Here is a 25,217-nt window from a genome sequence, read left to right on the forward strand (position 1 = left end):
AATTTGGAAAAACATGAAAGCTTCAAAAAGCATCCACAATGGCCAGCATTATGACTGCACAACAGAAAAGCTCATAACAGAGAACACTCAATTGGCCAAAGACAAAACTTAGAATTAAACTACTTATCTTAACCCAAATCATTTACTCATTAAAATGACTCTTTCAGGAGCATAATTTTTCAATTACTGTTAACAGAGTGATGGCAATGTAACACTGCCAGCAATATTAGGTAATCAACAATCTTAACTTACATATTGTCTTCTTATTTAAGCACAGCGCAATAGGAAAAAAACTGTGAAAAAACACAACCTTCAAGACTGTTTTACAACTGCAGTTTTAAACATAAAGGGGGACAAAAATGCAGAATTTATGAAAACTTAATTTGTAATTTTCTGATTATAATTTCCTAAAACAGAATTTCTCATATATAGGTTATGACTGCTTTTCAATGTACATAAATATATGTTAAGCACATCAATAAATTCTGTTAAGAAATATATATCAAATAAATTTTTAACCCTATTTGCTTTCATTGTTACTCAATAGCAGCATTTTGTATACTTTTGAATTTTTCCTTTATTAATTATTTTATTTAAAATAAGTACACAGAAATAAAAGTATAAATTGTTTCAACAAAAATATTTTGGCTTACTTCATGCAGCTGTAATAAGAACTGTCAAAATTTCATGTATGAATTTCACAGGCAGCAAAATTAACAATTCATAAAAACAATTATTTTTTATTATTAAACGAAAGAAAAAAGTAAATTTCAAATTCAGGCTTAAAATTGAAGAATAACAGACTAGAGTTTTTTTAGCTACAGCACTAATAATTTTAGCTATCAAAATTATCACTGCAATTAAACTCAAAATTTTTTCCGATTCCAAACAATGATTACCAAAAAATGTTGAACATAATATACACTTTTTTCTTTCAATTAATTTTAATTCAAGGTTAAAAGCTGTTTGAAACCAATAGCAAAAAAGTCTTTGACGTATTCAGAGCGTACAAGAGAATTAAAAAAAAAAATTTAAATTATAAATGAAATAATTTTCTGGGAATAAACTCACAGCTCATGAAAAAAGCATGCACATAAACATGCACAATATTTTTAGGAAATAAAAGAATCTACTAAATGAACTTAAACACAAATACCTCTAATAATGGCTTATAATCTCTCTTGGCAAAACATTCTTTAGATGGTATACTCACTGGTATCCGTGATACAGGGAAAATAGGAACCATTTCTCGATAATCACTAACAGATGACACATTTTTCTTATCATCAGGATGACGAAGTACTTGACTAAATACAGACGCATTGCATTTGTGGCTTCCCTCTTCCATAACATTCTGAATATTCGTGAATGGAAAAGATTGATTTTTCCTTTCATTAGTTTGTAATGTCCCTTCATGTCGGCTAATAGAAGAATCATGGCATTCAAGTTGATTCTCAGAGACAGAAAAATATTCTCGCTTGTGTAAATATGATGATTTTAAATGATTATCTAGGATATTCAAAAATTAATAAACAAGTCACATAAATATGAAACATATCTTAAATATACCTTAAAGACAAATTTATCTCATGGAAGCATATTAAATTAGAGAAATAGGTATAGATTTTGAATATAGTAAGAAATAAGGAAAATAAATAAACTATGAATGTGAGCTTACAGTGAATTTTACTCTACAAATTTGTTAACTGATACTACAAATACAAATTTAGTTCATCTCACATAAATCACAATCTTCTTCAAAACTGTTTCAATAAAAACTGGTGACTCAATAACATGACAGTTTACATTCTGGTCAGACTACTAGTTTTAAGAGCAGCAATAAAAAGAATGCAATCTCATGAAAAGGAAGCAACACTATTTGCTTTTGCATAGAATTTTATACAATTATAAATGAGTCAAATTCTCCAAATTCTTATACTGGAAAAGGGAAGGAAATCATTATACAGTCAAAAGTCTTTAATCCGGACTTGTCGGGACTTTCGGATTATCGGTTTTTCCGGATTATAGATCATCAGTTTAAATCTGGTAAGATGGCATGCAGAAGTTATAAAATTAAAAATATAAAACTGTAATTTATGAAATAAAGAGCAATTATGATCTAAAGGGTATCAAAATTTAGAAAAAAAAAAAGGCTTAATATTTATTTGTTTACTTTATTAAACATTTCTTTCAACGTGCGCATGCGTAAAGCATACATTATGCATAGTCGAAATTAGAAAATTGCAACCAGAAAACTATTTGTTGTGTGTTCGTGATATTTATAATGACGAGGAATTTGATTTAAATCATGTCAAAGATGGAGTACACCGAGATGAAATATTACATTTAGTAAGGAATTATAAGCCGAATAAAATAAAAACATCTGCCCTGAAGATAAGGATAGTGCTGACAGATCACCTTCCAGTTCATTGCACACCCCGTCGTTCCCCCCCCTCCTGCTGAGCAGCGTGAAATTGATAAACATATTTCAGAATGGTTAGAGAATCTAAGGATATGCCTTTATTCATTTTTTGAAGCAATTCCACTTTTTATTTGATGGACATCGAAACATGCTTTCGCTTTGTAGCTCCAGAATCGGAAATTCTATTTTAGCATAATCGAAAGTTCAAGCTTACTTTTATAAAATTGCTCTAACAGTCTGGAAAAAATAATAAGCCGGATTCAATTAGAAGATTAAGGAATGCAATCTGCAACATTAACTGAAATAGATAATTTGAGCTTAGCTTAGTATCACCGTCCGTGATACATTAAATGCACATGCGTAAAGGTATTATGCGCATGTGTAAAGGTATTATGTGCATGCGTGGACGCATTGTGTGTTGACGCATGAGCAGAAAGTTTGTAGCTTTGAGGTCCGAATTATAGATCATTCTGGATTGTGGACGTCTGGATTAAAGACTTTTGACAGTATACAAAACTGAAAAACAGTACAAAATGCCAATATTAACTTATAAGCCTTCACTAATAACAGTTTAACATCAAATCATGCACAGCTCATAAAATCTACATCTATTTCTGGAAAAATATGATTTCTTATAACTATTCATTTTATTTGGTAAAATCCACACTGAAAATGCCACAAAACAAAATACAGACTAGGAGAATTAACTCCAGCAATAGTTAAGATTAAATTTTCATTTATGAAAATAAATATACTGACTTAGGTGCTGAAAATGTGGCACATTCATTTTAGACATTAAAATTTAGATATGAAGCAACTTACCGCTGCACTTAATTTTATACATCCTAGTTAAAAGTTCCAAGTCTTTTAGTTGCATGCCCCCCCCCATGATACTAACTGAAACTTTTGCTTCTAAAACAAGAACTTATCAGCCCTTAGAAAAGAAATTAAGAAGTCATTTATTTCATACCTAGGTAGTTTAAAGTATGTTTGAAGGTTTTAAAAATATTCAATGTTTCTAACAAGTACAATAAACGGAGGTCAATTTCTGAAAAAAAAAATATTACCAACTCTAAGCGATTTTAACACCTAATCTTATTTAGAATACTGCTTTAGTCATGCTCCTATTACCCATCCTTCAAAGTCACTGCTACTAGTTTTTAAAAATGTGTCAATCTGTAAAAAAAAAATAAAGGGGGACTACTGTTCAGACGCTATGGGACATATAATCAGTAATATTGTATCCCACCTCCCAGTTTTCCAGAAGAGCTTCAGCTATTTTTTATATATTCTTGACAGAAACCTTATATAGTTGAATACTTTTAAATTTGAATTATATCCAAAGCAAATTTACAACTAAAATTCTAAAATTCTAAAAGGCCAGTATAACAGAAACAATAAAATGTCATAATTACTGCTCCTGGATGATAAAAGCATATTGCCTCCAAAAAAGAAACTACAGCCACTAACCATGTATAATAATAAGACAGAATTAAACTAGATTATTTAATTTAAACAAAACATACAAGAGCTGTCTGCTCAGATTCCATAACAATTTTGACCAAGCATCCCACAGGATGGAATCCAACAGCTACATACCTCTCTTCCCTACCATCAGTGTCTTCAGAATGTATTCCGATTGATAGATTTTAAATGCATATATTGCACAATCCATGCCGGTCCTGGGACCCAAGTATTAGCCCAACAAAGGATGCAATCAGCCTTCCCACTCACCATATCCAGTCACTGGAGTGCACAGTGATAAAAATGCATACATGCCTCCATTAAAGTCAAAGTTCCCCTTCTGTGATTTGTGTCAAGCAACAGTTAGTTTGCATATTATTTAAACATACAGATATACAATATTTATATATTCCAGAAAGCAAAAAAGTTTTAAAAATTTGAATTACATCAATTTGATTCAACACTTTTACACAATACATACCAAAACTTTTGCTATGAAAAAAAAAATTATTATAACATTTCCGTAAATGAATCATAAGAATCTGGTAGTAGTTTCCAGTCATCATATAAATCGCAAACATGGTTATTTGGAGCTGTAGTAGGTGCAAAGCAGATCATAGTGAGAAAAGTAAAAAAAATTGTAAGGACAGGTCATATAAATCGCAAACATGGTTATTTGGAGCTGTAGTAGGTGCAAAGCAGATCATTGTGAGAAAAGTAAAAAAAAATTGTAAGGACAGTGTGAAGAAAATCATTAGAGCAATCCGTTTTGAAATTTTCCTTTCTCTTTTCATAAAAGTTCATTCATGTGGTGTTAAATTTCCTGTTAAATTTGAGATTTGGTTCGTTCCATACCACTGACTTCTAATACAGCTGCATTCACTTCCAAGAACACATAAGCTAACACTTTTGCAGCACAGTCTTATTACTTCTTCCACTATTTCTAATAATTCCCCTCTTCTAAATTCTGCTGTATTTGCAAATTAATTAAATATTCAGTAATTAACTCTCCTTCATTACATTTCTTTAATTCTTCTATGTCTACCAAAGCAAAACCTAAATCAAGCCCTTTTGCAAATTACACAATTTTTATACTCTATTGCCAAAAAAAAAAAAATCGAAGCACAAAAAAGGACTTTTGCGATTATGACAAAATTTGGTATGCAAAAACCTTTTGATCAAATATGGAAATGGTCAAAGTTTCAAGGCAAATGAACAGGAATTGCGATCATAGCACATATTTCTAGTCTGCGAAGTGTAAAACCAGTAAAAGAGGCAGAATTTTTTTTTTTCCAAAACTGTGTATTTATGGCATTTACATGTTTGCCTTTGTCAAACTCTTTGAAATTATTCATAAAAGCTTTAAAACATTTTTACGTAAACTTTTCAGTCAGTCCTTTAAAGGATTCATATATGCAATGTAAAATGTTACATGGTTCTATGAGCATAAAATGTTACGGTTTGCCATAATGTAAAAGAAAAAGGTGCATAAAATGCAGCACTAAATGCAATACGAGTCTATGTGATTATGTGATATGTAAAATGTTATATGTTCTGATGATTATACAGCATAAACTATTATGATATTAAATGCATGCAGTGTAAAATGTCATATGATTTTAAAAAATCATGAAAAGTTTCTTTTATTAATACTTTTAAAAATGTGCAACAAGTGACAAATAGATGAGGTTAGATTACATTATTCAAATATGGCAAAGCACATGAGGACTAACTACCTAATTAGCCCCTTGTGCTAAAAAGACGTGCCACGCACGTCGAGATGCTTTTGTCTCAAACCGTGAGTGACATGAACACCACGTCAATAGGCATTTATCGCAAAAATGAAAATAACGTGGTGCACATGTCGCCTAACAATGAGGTTCATTAACTTGATTAGGTTTATTTCTCGAGTTACAACTCAGGATTGCACTCGCAGACATGGAGCGGCGTAAATGAGACATATACCGCTTGTTATGTTGTAGCGCACGGCACCGCAATCATGAAGTTTAGTCGTAGTATAAGTGGTTAAAAGGATACCTTCAGAGAAGACTTTCTAATGGAAACTGGTTCATATCCATTTTATAAAACCTAACCCCCACCCCTTTGATCTGAACCCAGGTCAAACTCCACTATTCAGTGATCTTAACCCTTGGGCTTCTGGGCAACAAATAGATGAAAAAAAAGGAAGACAAAAGAGGAATCTGAATGCCACACAGAATACAGGAATTTGATTCTGTTTAACAAATTTTATGCTTATAAATAAACTGTAAAAAATACTTATTAATAGCATTCCACTGCCTCAGTATTCCTGCGGCAAAACTTTCCACTGCAATCATATGGATGAATGGTTTGGAGCACAATTCAACTAGAAACTTCCTTCAGGAACTGATGGTATGGAGCACAAACTTCACTGTGTTTGAAATTCCCCCTCTTCAGCATCAACCACAAAAGAAATTATATACAACAAAAATCAAATTTGACTCATCTGCATTAACATTTCCCCATTCACTAGTGCATTAACAGTTTCGTTTACATTTGGACCAAGCATGAGTAAAGTTGATAATGGGAGATTTGTCTTATCAATAGCATTTTCAATTTTCTCATTACTGCTTTCAACTTTTCCCTTAAAATAGATTTGTGCATGATGATAAACTAATCTATCCTGTTTATTAGATCAGGAAAGCAGGATAGTCTGAAGTTCTTTATAACCAGTTGCATTTTCAATTTCCTCATAAAGATCTTTTTTATCAATGGCAGGCCCTCAGTTGACTTCAGCTTGGCCATTACCCAGTCCAGAAGTGGTGATCACTTCATTATGGAGGCACCTAATAGGTGGGCCACCTTTGCCTCAGGCCCTTTAGTATTGCAGTCAGCTCCCCTAACCACTATACCGTCTGAGTGACATAACAGAGATTATAAAAACTGCCTTTCATATCAGTATAAAGTTCCTGTCTGAAATGTGAGAAAAAGCTCCAGTTAAAACATAATTCACTGTAGTTCACCTGAGAGAAAAACTGAACTGAATACAGACAGGAAAACATAACTTCAACTACATCAAGTTGCTTTCAGTGCTCTTCAAAATCTAAACATATTCTGCAGTTAGTAGCACTGTCTTTTATGATCTGCAGTTTAACAGATTGAAAAGAAAATCCTGGATTCTGTGAGTACTAGAATTTGAAGGCCAACTGTAAAGACATGACAAATGAAGTTCCTGTGGTTCTAGGTTAATACTGCATGCTTCTTGATGTCTTGGAAGAAACTGCACTGTGTGCAAATGCATTAAAAGTTCAACTATCTAAAATTCTTACGAAATGAATTTTGGATACGTGAAATTTAGGTATAGTTGAGCAAATACAAAATGCAGTTCACAGTAGAAAAGCCATGTGAATGCAGAAAGAAATTCCCAGTCAAAAAATTTTAAAACAGTCATCATCTTTATTACCTTGAATACCAAAAGCCTACAACTGAAATTCCGTAAGACTTTGGAAAATAAAGTGCATTTCGTAGGACTTAAACATATGAAACTAAAGGATCTTATCTGATTATAAAATGCTGTCAACCATGAAACTGGTGGAGATTCTGTCAAACTTGTGCTAATCATTCTGGCAGAAGTTTAAAGGAAAAAAAGTTTCAAGTTACATATAGAATGCATAAAAACACTAAACAGTGCATTATAATTTCTCACATTGCGTTGCCATTGTTTATTCATTTTCAAACTAAGTTGCATATTGTGGCCATTATAGTGCATTTTTCTCGATGCTAAAATCCATTAACTATGAAAATACTTCATGTTGTCCTACAGCAGTAAGATCCCAAATTTTAATGCTTTTTTTTTTCAAACTGCAAGAGGAGACATACACATCAGTTAACTTATATCTTCTTCACCAAAACTAAACCAACTTATCAAAAATTATTCTGGTTTATATAACACTAGGGTGATGATCTTATGATACTGTGATATTATGGTTACATTATATCGACTCTAAATCACACTATTTGGTGACACTATATGTTTGTTGAAAATGGTTGACAGAAAAGCATATTAAATGCCAAATTTTTTTAATAATTTTAAGAACTGCCCAAAATGCATTAAATCGAACTGACAAGGCCTGCTACTCTAATGACCACTCATGTTAAAAATATTGTTCCCATTAGAAATTCTCTTATAGTAGCTCTCCACATTCATACAGTAACTCTCCAAATTTTGTGTAACCACCAAAACAGTACTATATAAAAATAAAACCCATCTCTTCATTTGAGCAACATTATCACAAAGATAAAAATTAAAGTTAAAAAATTAAATTAAAAAGCATACTAAAACATCTGCAAAATTCTGATATATTTAGAAATGGGTAATAAATTTTAAAAAAAGGTAATATTTTTTCCATAACATATATCTCCAAAAGTCTACAACTATTAAAACATATAAATCAAGGTATAAAATCGTAGGGGCATTTTGGCTTGAAAATCAAGAAAATACTTCTTTCTCCTAGGAGTCTTGGAAATTTGGCATTTATTGGGAAAGTTCACTGTCAATTGGAGGTTTAACACACTAAATATGTTTTCAGCAATTTCATTTAATTTAATACTTGGAGAAATATGTTCTAATTATCCTTCCCCCAATGAAAACAATACACAACAGAAGACAATCAAATTTAAATGTAAAATATGCATACCTGCTTCTACTACTGTAGCTGATTCTAGCACAGAGACTGCAGGAGATGGTATGCTGATACTTGCAATATTCAGTGTTTTGGGGCGAGTTTCAAAATGTTTATTGGAAATGGGACAAGATGCATTAACAACAGCAGAATGCCTATATATCAAATGGTTTGCTCATTAATATTTTTAAGGTTTACTCCAAAATGCAAAACACAAAACATTAAATTCCAGAAAGTTAAATGCATCTATTTCTGTTACTTTAATGATATATCATTTCCCAAACAATAAATGAAAAAATAAATCATAAAAAATTTATACAGCATTGGAAAAAAATCTGAGGCGGCCAATATGACCTCCTGCCAGTTTCACAACAATGAACTTTAAAATATCACTTCTGATTTATAGTTTGTAAATAAAAGTTAATTTGTCTGTAAACTGTATGGTGCAATATCAATAATAAATACTACTCATTTTTTTATTATTCTATTCTCCCATATAATGGACAATAATTATAATGCTCATACACATTCCATTCTCCTGCTTTGGTTTGAAAATAACACATCCAAGTAGTATATCCTCTGGTTATTTCAGATGCACAAATCAATGACTTAATCACAAAATTTTTAAAACTAGCATATCTTTGGAATTCCCAGTAGAATGTTGATTGTCGCCATTATGTCATACATTTTTTTAATTCACATTATTATTATTTCCTATATTATTTCTTTAAAAATAATACATAATGATAGCATTTGGTGGCAGCATCCATTTTATTTGGAAAGTAATTTCACACTTAAGTTAAATGAACCAAAAATTGACAATTAAGGCTAATACACTTACTTGCTTCATAACGAGAGTTCATCTTCAAATGAGCTAATACATTTACTTGCTTCATAATGAGAGTTCATCTTTGAATGAGCTCATTCACGTTGCATTTAGCATAATTCCAAGAATACATTTAATGTTTTACATATAATATGTTATTCTCACTAGAATACTTATTTTAAATACCAAATTTGAAAAGTTTTGGCTTAACTCATAATATATTTCTTTACAAAACCTTATTCAGAGCTTCAAGTAAAGAATCACTTTCAGTTTAGCAATTTTAGCCAAAAGCTAATATGTTGTTCTCACTGATATTAAAATCTTAAATAATAAAACTGAAAATTTTTTATTATAATTTAACTGCTATGGCTCCAAGTAAAGCACCACTTTTGGTTTTTCCGTTTTACCTAAAATCTCATTTACTATTATATGAATACAGAACGCTTAAACATGGAAAATGCACATTTTTGGAATTTTCATGTCTTCATGGACCAAAAAATCATCAAACATAGACAGACAAACATCATTGTGAAAATAGTCAACATGTGCTCTGGGGATCCAAATTCGTGCTTTTCACTGAAAACTCACTATCAAATTTTTGAACAGAAAACATTACCTCACTTACCTAAGTTTACAAAATTGGTGGGAAGTAAAATTTGTGAGCACTTTTTTCTCCTTTTAGCAGAGGCATCATCAACTTCATGTGCATTTCTTGGGCTCACAATTTTGCAACTGTAAGCAAAGTATTATGGTCTTCAAGCAAAGTACCACTTCTAGTTGTCAAATTTTACCTTACATGAACGTGGGCAGTTTCAATACAGAAATCAGAACTCCTTGTAAGTTTGCAATCAGGGTTCTTGTGAATGGAAAAATCATCACATATATACAGATGCAGACAGAGAGGTATCATCATAAAAATGGGTTGTGATGACACAAAATCATACTTATTCACTGAAAACTCACTATTGAATTCTTGGATTGAAAACATTATTCCCCTTATCTGTGTATGAAGATTGGCAAAAGGTGAAGAAAAAGTGATTCCAGATATGAAAATCCATTACAAAAAATAAGCCTTTTCACAAACAAATCATATCAAAAACTTTTACATTATAGATTTAATGTTTGCGATTTTAACACTTTTTTTATATTTTATAAACTTACACAGATAAAATAAAACATGCAAAATATACTTCATAAAGAAAATATTACATCACTAATTCTCTAATGGAAGACTAAGAGGGAGCAGCATTTGTAGCATATAGAAACAATGTAGAATGCTATCATGAAAGCTACAGACTGAGCAGCCATGCACTTGCTTCCAAGCACAGTCATATGCACTCTGTAAAGCAGCTACATGGAAGGAAACAGAGACGCTTCTATGCAGACAACCAAAGTGTCTTACAAGCCTTTAACCCCTTCGCACCAACTGTCACATCTACGTGCCAGCAATGAACACACTCACTTCTCAGCCGACACGCAGGCGTGCCAAAGCATTTTCCCGTTCAGCCCCGACTGTCACCTATTTGTGCCAGTGTCCTGGAACGTTTTAAAAACTATAATTTCTGCCACAAGATGGCACTGTATGTCCATATAGTTTCAGATACATGTACATTAGTCCTTCTACTCGAAAAGTTTTATTTTCACTAAAGCGTTGGGTATTTCGGTTTGCAGTTCAGTTTTTAGAAAATAATTAGATCTTGTTAGATGTGAATTCTTTCTGTTTTTACCATTGTAATGTCGAAGCGTCGAAAATGTTTAACAGAGCATGAAATAGCAGAAATGATGCAAAATATTTCAGATATTGATTCTGAACAGACTCTGATAGTAGTGATGGTGATACTATGATATATTCTGATCATAAAGAATCTGGCGAATCTAATGATGATGAGATGTCTTCATCATCATTAATCCTTAATTAATTAATGTCCTCATCATTAATGTCGTTATTACGAGTGCAAGGAATGTAACGTAGGACTGTGTGTAGATCCCTGTTTTCAAATTTTTCATACGAAAAGAGAATTTTAAGTAATATATTTAGTTTTCAGATGTATAATGTTAAAAGTCATAAAATAGTGAGTAATGAAAATAAAATGTGTAAAATATGCATTTAAACAAGAAATAAGGTAATTAAAGTACAGTCAAAAGTCGTTAATTCGGACACCCATAATCCGGAATGATCTATAATCCGGACATCAAAGCTAAAAACTTCCTGCGCAAGCGCCGAGTTGACACATGCGCATAGGCATTTACGCGTGCGCGTAAGACCTTTACGACTGCGCATATGTGTGTGCGCAAGCGCAGAATACGTTTTTGCATGCGCGTTTTATTTATAACGGACGGTATAAGCTAAAATTATCTATTTCAGTTAATGTTGATGATTGCGTTGTTCCTTAATCTTCGAATTATTTCCGGCTTATTATTTTTTGCAGAGTGTAAGAGCAATTTTATAAAAGTAAACTTGAACTTTCGATTATGTCAAATAGAATTTCCAATACTGGAGCTCCCAAAGGATCTACAAAACAAAAGTATGTTCCGATGTCCATCAAACGAAAAGTGGAATTGCTGCAAAAAATGGATAAAGACATGAAGAAGGTGACAGAAAGGTTAGTGAAAACGAAAAAATTTCGATTGACAAGTTAGTCGGTATTCTCGGCACAGCAATTACGGGACCTTGAACAACGGAACTTTGTAACTGAACAAGAAATTATGTCTGTTTATAGAATTAAAGAGAAAATATTCGCACAAAAAACGAAGAAACTTAAATAACTTACATTGAAAGAAATGTTTAATAAAGTAAACAAATAAAAAATAAGCTTTTTTTTTTTTGTAAATTTTGATACCCTTTAGATCATAATTGCTCTTTATTTCCTAAATTATGGTTTCATATTTTTAATTTTAGAATTTCTGCATCCATCCATCTTAGATTTAAACTGATGATCTATAATCCGGAAAAATTGATAATCCGGAATCGCCAAAGTCCCGACGAGTCTGGATTAACGACTTTTGACTATATATATAAAAATATCTATAAAGCATAAGCTGTTTAAATACTCTATAGAGCATTATTAAACAATGCGCTGATACGTCGGAAATTTCATGGATTTAGGCTTAATAGCAAAAAAGCCCCCAGCCCTGGACCAGACGCTCGCGTAAGACACTGCTGGCCTCCGTGATAAGCGTGCGTTTGCGCTACCCGGCGCGAAGGGGTTAATAAAAGGAACACCCCACCATATAAACAGACTGAGGGATTTATATGCAACTCTCAAGTGCAACAGCTCCATCACCCTAATTTGGGTCCATGGCAGCACCAGGATAAATGGAAACAAGTGATTCTGATGAGCTAGCCAAGCTGGCAACATCATTAATGACAACCATTACCATAGAGGTTCTAGCCTTGGAAAAAACACAGCCAAAACGTTCATAAAAGATTCGTTTTCATGCAAATCTGGCAGAACAACTGGAAGAACGGTAACACAGGACATTTTGCATTCCACATCTTCCCAAAGGTTAGTCTCGAAAGGATCAAGTCTAGCCACTTCTTGTTATAAGCTTTCTCCAATCATGGCAAATTTCCGTCCTACTATGTTAGGATCCTCAGCAGAAATGTTACCTGTGCCTGCAAGGCAAAGGAAAGCAAGGAATAAGGCAAATGCCCTACATTATATTCCTGAGTACCCATGTACTACCATGCTAAGGCACATTCCGAATGCCAGGGACATTCCGCTCAATACACTTTTTACTGACTTGTACCAGTTAAAAGGGATCAAAGCCATCAATAGAACACATCAATTACATCTAACTGATCAAGTCAGTGGACAATGAGTAACGTAATAGGCTACAAGTCTGGGAAAGACTGCATGGGCTGCATCCAACAAACTTGTATACAGTGTTTACTAACATATGATTAAATAATTACTAACAACACTATATTAATTTGAAATCTTGTAATTTTTATTTGAATGGACACCAAAAAAACTTGAGAAAAACATAGAAAGGTGACTCAGCCGCTGAAAAAATGTTAGAGTAATGGCTAGTTTGATAACCCCGACCAGCAGTGCTGAAAACAATTGGTGGAACTAGCAGAGCAATAAATCACTATCACTAATTCTCCTAATATTTTTTCTATAAATACACTACTTTCTAAATGCACACATGCTAATATATTAAATTAAAGTTTCCAATCAAGAAAAAAAAGAAGAAAATTGACAGTTTTATAGAATAAAACAAAGCAGCAGCTATGTAACTATCTTAGATTAGATTAGATTACTCAAATATGGCAAAGCACACAAGGGCTATCTTCCTAAAGGGAGGGATGCCTTCGTGGAGGACTTTCTAAGGGAAAATGGCTCATATACACATTACACATGGATAAAAAACACGAAAACGCCCATGCAGCCAGCTCGTTCGCGGGATTCGAACCTCGGAACGAACTACCAGCATCTGCTCAGCGTCTTTACCGCTTGGCAGCTGGTGGGCCTGTAACTATCTTAGAAAAAATTTTATTTGAGGAATTTTAGAGGTTAATAGGTAATAGTATACTTACAAAGCTTTAACTACATTAAACAATTTGATTGTAAGCTACTAATCTATACTATAAATAAATTTTCTCTTGAATAGAAGTATTTTTCTTAATCCAGATGCAAAATTAAAAATTAAAAATTTGTTTTAAACCTTGTAACTTTTCAAAAAAGTTACGTTAATGACTGGGATCAGAAGAGAATCCGAGTGTGTATAAGGGGAGGGCAAAACTGGCTGTGCCGGTAGCAACACCACCATTGTATTTAAAATAAAATTTAATGGAAAAACACAAAGTAGCGGTATTGTTCATTACTTAAATATAAATTAGGATAAAAACTCAAAAAATCAGTCATAAATATTCATTACTAACATATGGATTTTTGAAAAATCTGCTTATGTTAAAATTACAATTTTCAAATGTATGCCCACCATTAGACTTACCTCAAGTTCATACTTCTAGAAAGATTTTTATTTGGAGAACTTTTAGTTTTAACATGGAGAGGATTGTTTGAAAATTTCTCAGGCTTAATTTTATCCTGAAATTTCAAAAATGATACAAACAAATTTATAAATTACTGATGGTGCAAATGATAATATAAAAATAATAGATATTGCTAATTTAAATCATTTTTCCTTGATAATATAATAACTATCATGACTAGTTTAAACAAAAACCCCCTGATTTAAAAAAATTACTCTTTTAATAACATACAAATGAATAACTGAATTTGCAGTGAAACATATTACTTTTTTAAAGTAATGAAGAAATTCCATAATATATATTAGATGTCTCTTTTTTATTAACTATTTAATCAGTTTAGGTTGCATGCAGCCTCAAATACTTTTTAAAAACAGGATTAAGTAAAACACACTTGTGAGACAAATTCTAATTACCTTTTATCCAAACTTATATTATTTAGTTAATACACAGCTACTGTTAATTCAGTCACAAACTGAACAGTAATAAAATTAAATATGAAGACAAAAATGTTGAAGAGAAATTACATTTTTTGTCCCTTAAATATTTTATAAATTTGCTAAACCATTTTCAAATATTTACCTCGTGAACTTACACAGTAAAAATCTAATTGATATTTTAAATGTATTACCACAAGCCATGATATGATATGAGGGACGCAGCCCGACCCTCCTGGCAGACTTTACATCGAAACCGATTACAGACGAAACCAGATGTGCAGTTTTACCTGTCTACCGAAAGGGTGTTGGTTATAAGATTTTTGCTGTTATCTATAGCCTGGGGAAGCTTTCCATTTGAATGTTTATTAGTTCTGTTATCTACAATCACTTTGTCAAGTACAGTATTAATATCAGCAAGTATGCAGGCATTAGTCTGTCAACAGAAATATTAACTGTTTTGCCTTTAATGAGCACAGAAAAATATTTCTCATTTCTGTCATATGTTGCTACAAGTGGCTTTTCCAAACAGTCTGTTCTCACAAAAACATGAGAGCATGGCTTTAAACCCTTGTAGACAAAAATTGTCTGATTCGTAGCACACCGTGTTTAGATCAGTTTAAGTCATTCATGTAGCTTAGCAGCTTACCCACAAAGGTATCGGGGGTCAACTTTGGTATTGGGTAGAAAATTCACAAGGTAGTTTAATGTTTCTTCTATATACTATTTGGGCATTGAGCAATTTATGTCACATAACAGGGCAGATCTGAGGTCCAACATAGCTTTTGGTAGTGTTTCAGCCCACTGTTCATTATTATGCACTTTTACAGCTGTCTTCAATGCTCTATGAAGCCTTTCAATTTTCCCATTGCATTGGGGATGTTATGCTATAATGTGAAGTACTTAGCCCCACATATTACAGCCTAATTCCTGATAAAACGTGATTCAAACTGTGTTAATTGATCCAACTACTATCCGTAATAATAATTTTACAAATCTGCATACCTAATTTCTCTTAAAAAGTTTTGTTTACCACTTCTGCAGTGATTGTATGGTAATGGGATGACACTGATGTATGGTAATGGGACACTTCTGCAGTGATGTATGGTAATGAGATGAAGGAATAATAAAGATAGTTGCCTTTCTATGTTTTCCATCCCCTTCTACCCAGTAAATTGGTCAATGAAGGTTAAACAGTATATGTGCCCATTTGAAGGGGCTAATGGGCCAATGAGGTTGATATGCACCCCACTAAAATGGACATATGGTTCTTCATATTTTGCAAAGTTTGATTTGGTGTGCCTAGTAACTTTATATTTTTGACATTTGATGCATGCTTGGGCTCAGTCTAAGATTTGTTTTTCATTCCAAGACACACAAAACTAGCAGTCATCTATTTAATGGAAGATTTAATGCCCCAGGGTCAAAAACCCATGAATTTGATAAAAAAAAAAAAAGTTTTCTCTTGAAACAAGGGGAAATTATAAGGACAAATCTTTATTTGTGAAGTATCACATCACAGTTGATGAAGTTGGAAGTATTGATTAGTTAGATTTAAGTGTTGTATAACATTCCATTAAATCTTTCAATTCTGGATCTGTACTTTGTTCTACGGCAATTTGTTTGTAATCAGTAACAGACTGCCTTCATAACTGCCTTGTCCACTAATATGCCTGATATCTGAGGTGAACTTCAAAACGTGCTGTAGTTGGCACAGTTGTCTCAGGGATGCTTCTCATTTTTTGTTTAAAGGCAAAGGTCAATAGTTTGTAATCCGTTACAATCAAAAATCCTCTGCCTTCCAGCATATACTTGAAATGTTTCACTGAAAGGTACATACTCAAAAGTTCAAGATCCTAGGTGCTGTAAGATTTCTGAGCATCATTAAATTTCTTGAAATAGAAACCAATTGGCCTCCAAATTCCTGCTTCAAATTCGCATAGTACTGATCTTATAGGCCAGTCTGATGCATCAGGTGCACAAAGATAATGGGGATCCAGGTGTGGGTAAACATAAAAAAGCAGCATTGGTTATGTAATGCTTATACTTCTTAAACTGTTGTACTGCACCTCCTGAGTCCATAGGACTTTTATCTTTCTAGCACCCTTTAAAAATTCATGAAGTAATGCCTGTGTTTGGGCTCCATTTCTCTAATAGCTTTCAAAAACAGGATGCAAGCAAAATACAATTGTGTGACAAATTATAATTCTCTTTAATCAAACTTATACATTTTAATTTACATACAGTTACATTAATTCAATCTGAGTGGTTACAAAACTAAATATGAAGAAAATAAAAGTCGAACAGAAATTATACTTTTTGTACCTTAAGTATTACATAAATTTGATAGATTATTTTTAAATACTTACTTCATGAACTTATGCAGTAAAAATCTAGTTGGTATTTTAAATGTATTACCACAAGCTATCATCTAATAGTACTAACTTTAACTATTACCATTCCCAACATATACACAAATTTCACACTAAAATAAGATGAGCTTATATGTAATTTAGATATGACTTCGTCTAGCACCAAAAAAAAAATTACTTCTCACTATTTCAATTTCACTATCATATTAAAAATTACAATGTACCTTTCAGAGCAATCTTCAAGATTAAGACAGTTATACAAAAATTCTTCAGCAGAATATTCTAGAAACCCATTTTATTGAGATCATATTCAATAGTTTTTCAGTCAGGTTCATCAGTAAATTTGTAAGTTTCTGAACTGTATCAGCTTGCAATAGCTAAAACAACATATCAAAGAACAAATGCTTGAAATACTAAAGCAGCAAGAATCAGCATAATTTGCATAAATTTGCAGTTTTTGGCTAGTTTCAAAGGTTCTATTCACACCTTAAATCAGTCCTGCAAATGTATACATCTTACACTGATTCTTGCTGTTTCAGTATTTCCAACATTTATATCACTTTGTACTTAAACAATGATTCTATCTGTTAAATCAAAGAACTCTGTTCCTGGTAAGCAACTACATATAAACTAATAGCAATACCTTAAAATTTGTATCCAATGCATCTTCTAGTATGCACGCAATATTCATAATTCACATATTCTTTCCTTAGCTTCAGTGACATGCATACAAGCAGCCTAACACATATTTCTCAAAATCTACACTTGCTATAGATTTTTTTTAATTATTTTCAATTTCTCATAAAAAGTAAGAAACAGTAAACTTTCAAAAATTAGAAGTTAACAGGTGAATTGCTATCACAAAACAACTTTTGAAAAAAAAAGGGGGGGATTTTTCAGATCAATTCGCTGGTTACTTTTTAATATACTTAAAATTTTAGCTTTCTAGCACAATAAATTTATGCCACAAAGTAGGAAATAAGATTAATAACATGGTAATCAAGAGAACAGTGATATATTTAAAGTCTGGTGATTAAAGCTGAAACATACTGAAATAATAATACAGTCATATTTGAATTCAGTGGTATTATTTTATTGATTGTATTAACCCTGTTAGAATAAGTGACAACTACAGCATCAGGTCCAACAATTCAAACCTGCATTAATGTGCATATTTAATGCAACACTATAGCTATTTTTCATTAATCACCTAATACTTGAAATACACTTTAAAACATGGAAAGAACTCACTCAAAGCAATTTTATGTACATCCAAAATTTTCAATTAAATGCATTTCATTTATATCAAAATAAATCTTTAAAAAAATGCTTTGCGCTAATTTTTCTTTTTTTACAATACCTTTCAATACTTATGAAGATATGCATTACTGAGTCAATCATGCAGGCATTCTGACATTAATCAGTGTTTAATACTATGAATTCTTGGTTTACTCACCTTTCCACTAAATCATCTTTTTGTTTAGTTTGTACTGTTTCCTTAGACAGATTTCTACATAACTCTACAAGTTTTCAATAGCATTTAGGACTTGCAACTGAAGAGGCATTTCACGCATTTCAGTGGCTTGTATAAAAAACAAAGCTTCGCTTCAAATAATCAAAGCTTTGCATTTTAATTCATAAGCCTACTAATACAAAAAACTGTTTACAAGTCAGAGATTATAAGCTCTCTAAAATTAGTTTTTAGTTTGCAGAAATGAATTCAACAGTATTTTAGCTTAAATGCATATTGATTTGTAGAAATATATGCATGTATGCAAATTCACCATAAAATCAATAAACCACAAATGCCTTACCCCAGCTACACAACCCTTATACATTAACACTTTCACTGTCCTGTCTTATGGGTTTACAATTTCAGCACTTTACAAGATTTTCTTTTCCCATAATTTTATCATATTAATAAAATAAGTTTAAAATATATTCCACAGCAAACAGTAACCTCTTTTACCCCCTCAATTTTTTTTTCCAAATTTTTCTAAAGTGTACTTTTTGGTAACATTTTCTGCAGTTCTCAATGGACAGTATCATTTCTTTAAGTGTAGCTGCTATCTCCTCACCTTGCTATCCACAAATTATCTCTATGGATAACTACTTTTTGACAAATGGCACAGCCCTGCTATTAATTTTCGTAATTCTCTTGATGTGTCTATAATATATATATATAGAAATATACAGCTTCTTCCAATTGGTAATTATCATGCACATGCTTGTTCTTGGCACACAAGTTCTTGAAACAAATGCATAGCATTGCTGTTAATTGTGACTTTCTTTAAATATGTACCCCAAACTACTGTCTAGTCCCTCCATCTCAAAGTTAATGGTTGTGTTCTTGTTCTAGAAACTATTATTTTTGCATCTTTCAATGAAAGAATACTCTTAGTTATAGAACATCTGCATTAACTCTTAATATACAATCTTTTGCCAAACACTGGATAACCTTTCCATCTCTGGCTTTTAAAATTAATTGCTTCCACTGTTGAAAAAGCTCTGTAGCTCAGTGAAAAGACCACTATAATACTATACGCCTACCCCTAAAGAAAGCAGTAAGATGAGCAAAACAGGTACCAATTTTTTCCATGAATACCTGGTGAATATGGAAGTGAAATGTGATCTCCTATGACTGCAGTTTCCAAAAATCTGATCAAGGAATGGCATTTTGCTTCGGGTTTTGCTCCTGGCAAAAAGGATGGCTGAACAGATATTTTAGCATTTTTCTCCACATTTAAACTGTAAGCCAATTTCCCTTAAAAAATTCTCCATAAATGTATCTCTTCACTTAGGCCCTTATGATGGCACCAAGGTAATTTTGAGGCAATCTGGATACCATTGATTTAGAGGGCCAGAAGTTTAGTATCGACAAAGGTCCCCCTATTTCTAAAGATTATCTCTATGGATAGCTCCACAGCAGCTGTTTCCATTTAACAGTTGCTTCTGACACCAGATGAATTCCCCAAGCTGCAACACAAGATGCTAATGTACTTTACCTGTTGCCTTTTATTGCAACATTTCACAACAGTTCCCCATATGAATGATTTTTTGAGTGCAAGAAACCACTTCAAGACCAAAGAAAATATTATAAGATTAAAACAAGATTCCTCTGATTCATTTTTTCTTCAAATTACTGTGTAATTTGAATATATAGCAGATTTTGCTGTAATATATTCTTTAATTACATTTAAATGACTCTGTACAGGACAATGACAGAAAAGTTTCTTTCATCTCCAGACAAATATCATCAAAATTCCACAACAAGGGAAGCACACAATCTTCATATTTTTCCTATTTGGAAACAATCCCTCGACTAGAAGCATTTTATTCTTCCTGCCTTTTCCCTACACTGAGTGTATAAATATGATTCTGCTCTTTCATAACAGATGTCATTAATAATACTGCTTGCAAATAACTTAATCTGGGAGCATTCGTATTTGAAAGGTTTGACAGCAACATATAATAATTAGCATGCAACATATTTAATGTGTAAACAATAAATATTTTTGCCTTATTTAAAATACCAAGCTCTGTCCTCCAAACAAATGCATCTGTATGGAGTTTTACTTATTTTATTGCAGAGGAAACTGGATCAGGAATGTGCTGTTTGCTGTTGGAAATTTATTGCAATCATGCTCTACTAAATACAACTTCCAAAGAATAGTTTCAAAGATTTAAAAAATAATAATTTTGATGCACATGAAAGAATGCATGGAAAACCACCTGACAAAATTTCAAGATGAGTATCAGGAAACATTATTGAATAAAGACTGTTGCCAAACACAATCAAAAGTGGCTGGACACCGAGAGAGTGTCCCATGTGAACTTGAAAGAAAAGGACACTGAACATCAATAAATTATATGTGAATTACTGTTTCAAAAACAAAACAAAAAATGCATTAAATTGTTGTTAAATATTAAAAATAGATTCACTACTGTTATTAAAAAGATATCAAAAATCATCTTGATGACTGGATTGTTTCAAAACAAACTCCTTCCTCCATGGCATTTGTTGCCTGACAGATGGGCAAGTGTTGAAACTTCTGATGAAAAATACTTGCAATAAATCTTCATCTCATTTTGAAAACAAAAGGCTTTTATTTACTCAGAGAAGGCACAGTCATATTTACACAGCCAATAGTTTGTCAAAGCATACTTCAAGAAATTAATTATTCTATCCATGACAAATTTTCTCTGTCTACTTAGATCTGTCTGGCAAAATTTGACAGATATGCATTCCTTGCATCAAAAGCAAATAAAACTGTTTATATATGATTTTGCTTCCTTCAAAATAATTCCCGATCCTCATTCATGTCATTTACCAAAAAATTTAAATAAGACACTAACAGAAGATTTCCTTCAGTGATGTATAATGGGAATTACAACAATTCTAATTTTTCAGCAATATCTCGTGACTTAGAAAAAAATCTGACATCCTCTATTTAAATTTTTAACAAATACCAGGAACCCAATATGAAAATTACAAATGGAGTTAATGATGAAACATATCTCAGCTAATACAAGAGTGGGCATTATTGTCTGTCTACATAACACAGTCAATCTTGACAACATAAGTGCAGCAGACAGGTAGATATTCATTGGCAAGTTATTGCCAGCTAGATTTCTTGAAAGCAGCTAACACAAAAGTGCTACTCCTTTTCATTGCCTTTGCTAATGAATATTATATGTCTTCCTGCTTGAGAACATTTGTTGGCCATGTGTGTTCAAGATTATCTCAGTATTAATACTTTTATTCAAATACTTTCCAACATCTAATATAAGCTCTAAGACACTAATTATGTAATTATTTCCCACTTTCTAATCAGCTATCCTAGGCCACATGAATTACATTATTTCCATTATTCACCTTATCCCTACTTGACTAGCATGTTCCCTTTCTTATCATTAACAGCCTTACTCTTTCAAATGGTCAATTAAAGGTAACACTTATTTAACAGAACGAATTTCGAAATTATAATGCAAAATAATCATCCTTCTCTTATCCTCAGATTAAGTTAAAAATTTTTAACTGCTCATTTAAAAAAATCTGGCAAGTTTCATCAGCAAAACCACAGATTGAAATTTATTCATAATTAACTTACACAAAATTCAAGATAATTTTAAAGTATGCATGTTTCTCTCATAAGCATGAAAATAACTGAAAGATAAGTATATAATGATGCAGCATGTGAGTTTAGTGCTGTTATCATATCACACAAATTTTTCTTTATTTAGTCAAATTTTACGCAGTTTGAGGGGCTTATGATATTGATTTATAAAGCAACGGCTAATATTATAGTACAGGAAACTAAATTTTGCACATTTTGTTAATCTGCCCCTTGATACATGTAATGCTAAAAAAACATGAGACTGACTGACTGAACAGATGTAGTTAAAATTCCTTAAGATAAAATTGTTATTCAAAACAATACCTGATAGCATAAAATTGTATTACATTAAATGAATTGTAATTAAAAGAAATACACAAAAAATCATACTTTGGGGTTCCTTAAAAACAAGGCCAAGTTAATTATATAATGTACATCTACTTTGGGATAATGCATCAGGTAGCTTAAACATGATGCATAGTCGCTTTGAAGAACTGAAAAATAAAAAATACCTGTGAAATTTATGCAGTTTTTATAATTTTTTTTTACAGTTGTTATAATTTTTTTCTTTTCCGCAAGAGGAAATTTTGAGCACAAGAAATTAACTGCATGTTAAACATATGCAACTTACCTGAATCTCGAATTGCGATCAGCATAGCAACAAATATATAATCAACAAGGCAAAAGGTTATGCTATCAGCAAAAATGGCATCCCACACAATTAGCAAATCATGTAAAGCAAACTCTCGACCAAACAATAACCTCAACCAACGTCTGAAAAAATAAATTTTGAAATTATTTCCAAAAATAAATATCATATATAAAAATTTGTCAAATTTCAAAGTAATCACTTTCAGCAAACAATTGTAACTAAATATGTATGTGATGTTCAAAAATTACAGATCATTAACCAGGAAGAAATAACTTCAAATGGATGAAGTGTCTAAATAACAAACTTGTGATTAAATTTTCTCAGTAAGCATGTAAATTAAGAAAGTCACAGTTATGAATACAATAATTAATTCACACAAAATGTATTAAAATTGCAACAAAAGCTGATAAACATACATTCCATATATTTGAGGTATGATTTCCATCTGCTCTAAAAACATAAATAATTCTTCATCATGATGCCTCAGGAGTTCATATATTCTCTTAAGTTTTATAGCTAAAGAATTAGAGGCTTCAAATACGATGCTCTGTGAAAAAGGCTCTCCAGAAATTTGTGTTGCACACTGCAAATCAAAAGACATGAGCACTGTAAGCAAAATTATATCTACTGTTCATATAGAATTATTTGTAGATAAATTTAGTTTTAAGCTAATAAATGCAATGAATGTCCCACATGCCATATCCAAAGAAATTTAATACTGTATGTATTTAATACTGTTTGTATAATACTTTAAGACAAATTTCTTTTCTCTAATACAAATGTGACACTAACGGTAACTATTTATTACTATATACCACATGCAGTAAAATTCTGCTTGCTACTATATTAAGACAAGTAACTGCCTTTGTGGAAGAAGACAACATTATATAACTAAACAGAAACTATTTAATCTTCCTGATCCATGCTTAAATAAATGACTGGTGAATCATCATAAATTTCACAAGTAATGGTTAGTAAAAATGATGGCTAGACATATGATTACAGCAGGTAAAAGACATCAAGAAAGTCATTCAGTATATTAAGATGAACTTCAAGCCATTTTTAATATGAAAGCCCATTAATATAAATAAATCAATCAGATATTTTTAAATAAAACAATATGTCTATTTTATTTCCAACATATGTTTAATATACTCCCAAAAATAATGTATTTCATAAAGATAAGTAAATTATTTCTGTCTGATTTCAACAATGCAAAAATTCAGCAAAATTATACTTTCCATTCACTTTCAAATAAGAAAATGCAGAGTTTAAAAATAATATAATATAACAAAGATTCAAAAGAATATAACCAAATGCCTAAGAGGATGTTGTCCTAGCAAGTATTAAAATAGCTACATGACCTTCAGGTACAAGTAGTACATATGTCAGAAGTTATTTTTCTATATCTGGTATCTACCTATACGCCATCAGCAGATGCTTTCAGACAGTTAAATTACAATGGAGCCTCACTAGATAAAACATACTGTTTCACTATATTACATAAATATTTGACTGGCTTTATATTTTAAGAAAATGAAAGCAATACAGAAAGACCTAAAACTCTTCTTCATATTTCAGAACCATTCTTGAACAATGTGGGTGATACAGCATAAAATGTTTCCTGAAGATCCAGTGCCTCTTCTAGGTGCCACTGTTAACAGAATATATATGTTATTAGCTATTGTGCTTAGCTGTGGGCAGACATATTTTCTTGCATATGTATGACCGGAAACAAAGACTCAACACTGTGCAAAGCATAGCATTACTACTATTAATACCTTCATCCTATTTTTGTATCCTGTAGTCAACTTATTTTCTTGCAAACTAAACACTTGCATGATGCTGTAAAAAATATGATTCATCTGACCAGGCAACTTTCTGCAAATCATGCAAGACTGATGCTCAAGCGTGCATCATATTCAACCTCACATGGTAACAGTAATTGTTAAAATGCCTACAATAGGGGCCTTTGATTAAACAGAGGTTGGAATAGGTATTTGAGTTTGGTTCTATTAACAGCAAATAATCTTAGCACCAAGGAGGACAATAATGCTTCTTACAACCACTACTATCAGATAAATGCTCCGATGCTGTATTGGGATATTGTGTTTTGGCTTTTTCTCAAATTTGCTAAATTGTGTTTCCTTTCCCACTTGAAGAAAAAGAATGATTTTAGAAATCAGCAGAAATTAAATTTCATACAGTTTCAAGAACTTAACGCAATTTCCCTACGGCATTTAAGATGGGATCATTATGTCAGAATTGCT

At 31.9% G+C, this 25,217-nt stretch overlaps 1 protein-coding gene across 7 annotated transcripts in view; it reads right to left on the minus strand.

Moving 5' to 3' along the window:
- The window catches only part of TBC1D5 (TBC1 domain family member 5), a 139,578-nt gene that overhangs the window by 34,140 nt on the left and 80,221 nt on the right, over positions 1-25,217 (minus strand). For 6 of the 7 annotated variants that reach the window (XM_035356308.2, XM_035356304.2, XM_085808109.1 and 3 more), the window contains 6 exons: positions 23,364-23,530; positions 22,927-23,069; positions 22,686-22,789; positions 14,333-14,427; positions 8,563-8,702; positions 1,157-1,509 (listed from right to left, as the gene is read on the minus strand). In XM_035356308.2, the coding sequence (XP_035212199.1) occupies positions 1,157-1,509; positions 8,563-8,702; positions 14,333-14,427; positions 22,686-22,789; positions 22,927-23,069; positions 23,364-23,530 (1,002 nt within the window). The remainder of the gene's footprint in view (positions 1-1,156; positions 1,510-8,562; positions 8,703-14,332; positions 14,428-22,685; positions 22,790-22,926; positions 23,070-23,363; positions 23,531-25,217) is intronic. The other variant, XM_035356307.2, reaches the window with a different exon arrangement.

Source organism: Stegodyphus dumicola, chromosome X1 (assembly GCF_044657685.1).
Source record: "Stegodyphus dumicola isolate Sdum_Otavi_A_Nest chromosome X1, ASM4465768v1".
In the NCBI taxonomy this organism is placed as follows: domain Eukaryota; kingdom Metazoa; phylum Arthropoda; class Arachnida; order Araneae; family Eresidae; genus Stegodyphus; species Stegodyphus dumicola.